The sequence below is a fragment of the Vanacampus margaritifer genome, chromosome 1, assembly GCF_051991255.1.
Source record: "Vanacampus margaritifer isolate UIUO_Vmar chromosome 1, RoL_Vmar_1.0, whole genome shotgun sequence".
In the NCBI taxonomy this organism is placed as follows: domain Eukaryota; kingdom Metazoa; phylum Chordata; class Actinopteri; order Syngnathiformes; family Syngnathidae; genus Vanacampus; species Vanacampus margaritifer.
The window spans coordinates 11606738-11611730 of NC_135432.1; the positions used below are offsets into that span (position 1 = coordinate 11606738).

A 4993-nucleotide genomic window follows, 5' to 3' on the forward strand; every position below is an offset into this window, starting at 1 on the left:
GATAAAACATGACAAATAGATACATAAGATAAAAAATAAAAAAATCACATTCTGACCACGGTCAATCCGGATGCAATTTTGATTGAATGCTTTTTTGGGCCTTGTCCAATCCATCCCGAAATTCTGCCATTTTCATACTGCTAACTTTCTTCTACGAGGAAGAAAAAGCCATTAAACAATGTCAGGACCGTACCATACTTAATAGTCACAATCACTCACAATAAAGGCCTTGACCCTCTCTTTCTCCAAGTGGAACAACTCGGACACTGTAAGCTCGGTGAATTCTTTCTTCAGGAGGAGAAATGCACAAGTCGGGGAGCGTTTTATGTGCTCATGCCTGCAAAGTTAAAAGGAAAAAAAAGTCATGTTATTTCATACAGTATATCTGAAGACACCAACGCATTGCACAGTAAAACCACTAAAATCTCAAGTGCAACTACCCTGGCCAAACAAACATGCAACTTATGCTCTAAGAGATGACGTCATTTGAGAGCATCTCGCTGCTGACTGTCAACAAAAGATTCATGTTCGTTTATTCTCAAAACCTGTTTCCATAGACAAAATTATTTTCCTTTTATCGATACGCTGGAAAATCTACCACAAGTGTAAAAACGATTGCCAATATTAAGCATTTTGATTCAGGTTTATTTTTGCAATTCTTGAAAATTCAAATTAAACTAAGGGGATAGAAACCCACCTAGTTTCTCACCCCAAAAAATGGGCGTCAAATGTTTGGCACCTCGCAAATCGTGCATTCTGTCTCTGATTAGTTGTTTTTCCTCAGGTGTGGTGGTTCCTTGTGCATCAGATTAATTCCGCCTTATTTATAAAGCACTTTAAAACAACCATTGCTGCATACAAAGTGCTGTACATGGAACAGAAATCAGACATGCAGTTAAGATAAGTGAAATAAAACAAAATAAATGCAAGTATAGGTAAATGTACAAATACAATTTATTAATAACAAACAGGGATGAGTTTAATTTTTTATTTATTTTAATCAAAAGATTGGATTTCCTTCAAGCCCGATATCGATTCATAAAACCATGAAGGGATTATTTCTAATATCGCCTTTTCTCAAATTTTTAAGAAAATACAATTTTAAAGGATCATTTTTCCCTTGTTACCGTTTTCTTGAAATTTACTATTCACATTAATTTAAAAGTATTTTCTTACATTTATGAAGGATCTGATTTATTGCACTTTAAGACAATTCAGAAACTTTTTAATTTATATTTACAATTACTACATTTGAATTATGGAAATATTCTCATTTTATTCTTGCTGATGTCAACACTAAGTGATTATAACATGTTACTTCTATTAATAAAGTACATAATTATCCAGTTACTGCCTCCGCAAAATTGAATTTGGAAATTAATGTTTGTAGAGTTTTTATCATTTCCTTGACATTTAAGAAGAATTGATATTCCATAATTAATTGACATCGCATCAAAGTGAATAGAATCGGGAAAAATCTCAAACGAATCAAACTGAACTCTTGTGAATCAAAATTGAATTTATTCAGGAAATTAGAATCGATATCCAGCCTTGTTAACAAATTAAAGACACAAGATGGAGGACAGAGACGGACGATTCTTTTCTACAGATATTTACATGTCCTACTGTCAAGTCATACTGACCGTTTCTACAAATGACAAAATGTTTTTGTTTTTTAAACCCGTTAATAAAATCTGCTGGAAACACATTAAATATATTGGATCCAAACTCTCTAAAAGCATCTCCATTCTGACAAAAAAAAATTCTCAACTAGAAATCATTACATATTCTGTACTGCTCTCTAGTACTATCAAATTTAAATTATTGTTCAGACGTTTGGGGAATCACTTACAAAACATTAGAACCTCTGTTTCTGTTGCAAAAAAAAGAGCTATAAGAGCAGTCCATAATGTAGGATATCTCCACCACACCAATACACAGTTTTTACAATCCAAAACTGTAAAATTCTTTCATCTTGTGAAACTCAATACTGTACAATTGGTGTATAAAGCTAGACATAATTTACTGCCGGGCAATATTGAAAATATGTTTTCAGAGAGACAGGGAGGTTAAGGTTTGAGGGGAATTCATAACTGAAAGACAAAGTATTCTACAACAACATTGAAGAGTTTCTGTGTGGAGGGAAAATTTGGAACAGGCCGAGTACTAATTTACAACAATGTGAAAACATAGACCAGTTTAAAAGGAAATATAAAAATCTAAATTTTTGAAATGTATAGGGACGAAGTGTTTTTCAATGAAAACTAACATTGGTTGATGTTATTATTATTGTATTATTAGTAGTATTGTTGCTATTGATAAGGAAAAAATATATATGTATATGTAAAAGTATGACAATCTATACACAAGACACACTGTTTAATTTAATATGTTCACTGTTAATAATGACTATAATAACCCTTGTTTGTTATTAATAATTAAGATATTAGCTGTATACTAGCAGTTTTTGTTGTTTACTATACATGCCTACTATTTATTGTGTAACACATGTTAAAAGGGGTAGGACCTCATAAGTTTATGCTTCTTCCTACTCCTTTTCGAACATGTATGTGTAGCTCATGACTGGGTGAAACACTGTGGAGCTTTCTTATGTTGCTTTCGTTGCTTGAATGTTGTTTGTTTTTTATATATATACATATATATACATTTTGACTTTACGCATGTACTTTTACAATCAGTTTGTTTTTTCTTTATATACATGTTCAAAATAAAAAATAAAATAAAAAGGTGATCATAATGTTGCTGGTCAGTATTGAGAACAATCCCATAGAATTTGAAGTTATACACACCAGGGGTCATCATCAGGCACCCATCCCTCCAACTCAAGGAGACAAAAGAAACAGCAAACAACATCAGGCTCGTTGTCAGCAGGACAGTGCACTAATCCAGCATCGGCCATCTGCACACAAAAAGGTGCAGTATTTACACTAAACAGCAATTCAGCCAATGTATAATAACATGGGCTGTTCGACATGCACCACATAAAAACATCCACTAGATGTCACAGTTTGTCCAAATGTGTGGTAGAAGGGCAGGTATGGTGCACAATTTACAGTAATAATCCTAGATGCTTTCCCGCGACAATTATAAATATAATAGTATATATTAAGAGCAGAACATTTTATAATTGTACAAAGTGTGGATTGCAGTAACAACACTAATTAGATTTGAATGCTATGTGGGATGGGATTGTATAATCCAGATTTCCCCAGCCAATTAATCACAAAATGTGTTCAGGCACACGACCTCTTTTTGGAGTGAAACCAAATTTGGCACCTGTTTGACTGCAAATCACATGCTGTTCTAGCCATATATAAAGTATGACAACCAGTGTCACCCCCCCATCCTAGACAACACGTTATTGGCATGACTAACTTTGAGTTTACATTTGTGGTACAATTTCACTTCAAGTGACAAATTGAGAGTTTACCTTATCAGGTGTGCAGTTACAACCTTCTTGAAAGGGCCAGTTGGCAAAGGTGTGCACACGTGAGTCGTGATTGTACATGGTGTCATAGGACTCAAACCTATTCTTGATGACTTCTATGCTGGACATTTTTCTACCAGTAGGCCTGCAGTTGATTTAGTCCACACTAGACAAATACGTGTGTTACAGGGCAAGCCTGGCCCTTTAAGAACAGGTCATCGGACGGAGTGAGAGAAACTACATGTAAACTCCTGAAATGCCCTTTCCCAACCTTTGCAGGAGTTTTCAGTTAACGCTGATTGAGTGGGCGTGGCCATGATCTGATGAGGTTCAGTAAAGTCGTTTCTTTCACGATTGTTTTTTTTGGGCCCTGTATATTGATTGCATACAGTACATGTGACACACTATCTATTTATTTATTTATTTATTTATTCATTCATCCATTCAGTGTCTTTCGTCACCTATAAAGCGGTCAAAAAGATACAGAGGGAGCTCGAAAACATTTAAATGACGTATATGGGAAGCAAAGGACTATGGCTCCCCCTATTGGCAATTAAGAGTAGTAAAGTCACTAAATGTATGTTCAGTAATTTGTGCAAGCATGACTGCGAATGCTGAGTCATGCTTGTTACTTTCTGTATATATTTGTTCTGAAAGTGTTCAGATGACTATATTTAAAAGTATAATATAGACACAAAGGTGTTCGTACAATATGTTATTTGTGGCGTGCGTGTTTTTTTGTTTGTTTGTTTGTTTTCTCATTGGGAGGAACAAAAACCGGTGGTCCATAACTTACATTCCTCTGTCATGCATAAATGACATTACTCAATGGCATCTTGGTGCTGAAATGTGAATAAAACTGGCAATGCAGGAGGGTGAGCTTCGACTTTAACTTTAACTGTAACTTTGATTTCCAGCATGTGTTAATATTGTCACTTAGTATTCACGCATACCATCAACATTACGATTGTTTGCATTACTGTTACTGACATTTACTGTTTAATAAGCATTTGAATTTTAATTATTTTCACCTTGGTTCTTTGTTGCATTAAATATATGTGCCTCTTAATTAATTTATACACGAACCACCCATGAACTTGAAGAAATGTGCTGCACAGCCAATCATCCGACTTCACTCTTACTCCTCATGACTTCATTGACATTTGACACTTTCTCTCCTCCTGGCCAGTGGCCACCCTGCTGCACTCTCAGCCTGCTCCTTTCTTCTTCATCTAGCCTGCTGTAGATTTTTTTTCACACAGTGCTGCAAAAAAGCAAGGGGGAGCAAGCAAGTGAGTGAGGGAGTGAGGGAGGGGAGGTGATAGCGTCAATATGTTTGAGGTGTCTGTCTCCGCACCACCACGTCCTTTACATTGCCATCGTAGGTGGATATACAGTACTGTACTCCCCTTGTGCTGGCCTTAAACTATTTTCAAAAGAATGATAACAAGATCCCTGTGGTGCGTGTGTTGACTAGTTCTATGCAAGAAACACTTCCACGGAGGAGTTAGGTGCGTCTCAGTGTGACTCGACTGTGCGGGAGAT

At 35.7% G+C, this 4993-nt stretch overlaps 1 protein-coding gene across 1 annotated transcript; it reads right to left on the reverse strand.

Annotated features, from left to right (window-relative positions):
• birc5b (baculoviral IAP repeat containing 5b) lies at nt 1-3715 on the reverse strand. The gene is made up of 4 exons (XM_077579702.1): nt 3452-3715; nt 2811-2920; nt 220-337; nt 1-151 (listed from the first exon to the last, which is right to left on the reverse strand). The coding sequence occupies exons 1-4, from the start codon at nt 3575-3577 to the stop codon at nt 62-64; spliced, it is 444 nt and encodes a 147-aa protein (XP_077435828.1). The 5' UTR covers nt 3578-3715; the 3' UTR covers nt 1-61.
• Between the last annotated feature and the right edge of the window lie 1278 nt (nt 3716-4993).

Coding starts and splice junctions, on each gene's coding strand:
- birc5b (XM_077579702.1), bottom strand. CDS start 3,577: ATGTCCAGCATAGAAGTCATCAAGAATAGGTTTGAGTCCTATGACACC. Junction 2,921..3,451: donor GTAACTGCACACCTGATAAG/GTAAACTCTCAA, acceptor TTTTGTGTGCAG/ATGGCCGATGCTGGATTAGT. Junction 338..2,810: donor GTGCCTGATGATGACCCCTG/GTGTGTATAACT, acceptor TTAACTTTGCAG/GCATGAGCACATAAAACGCT.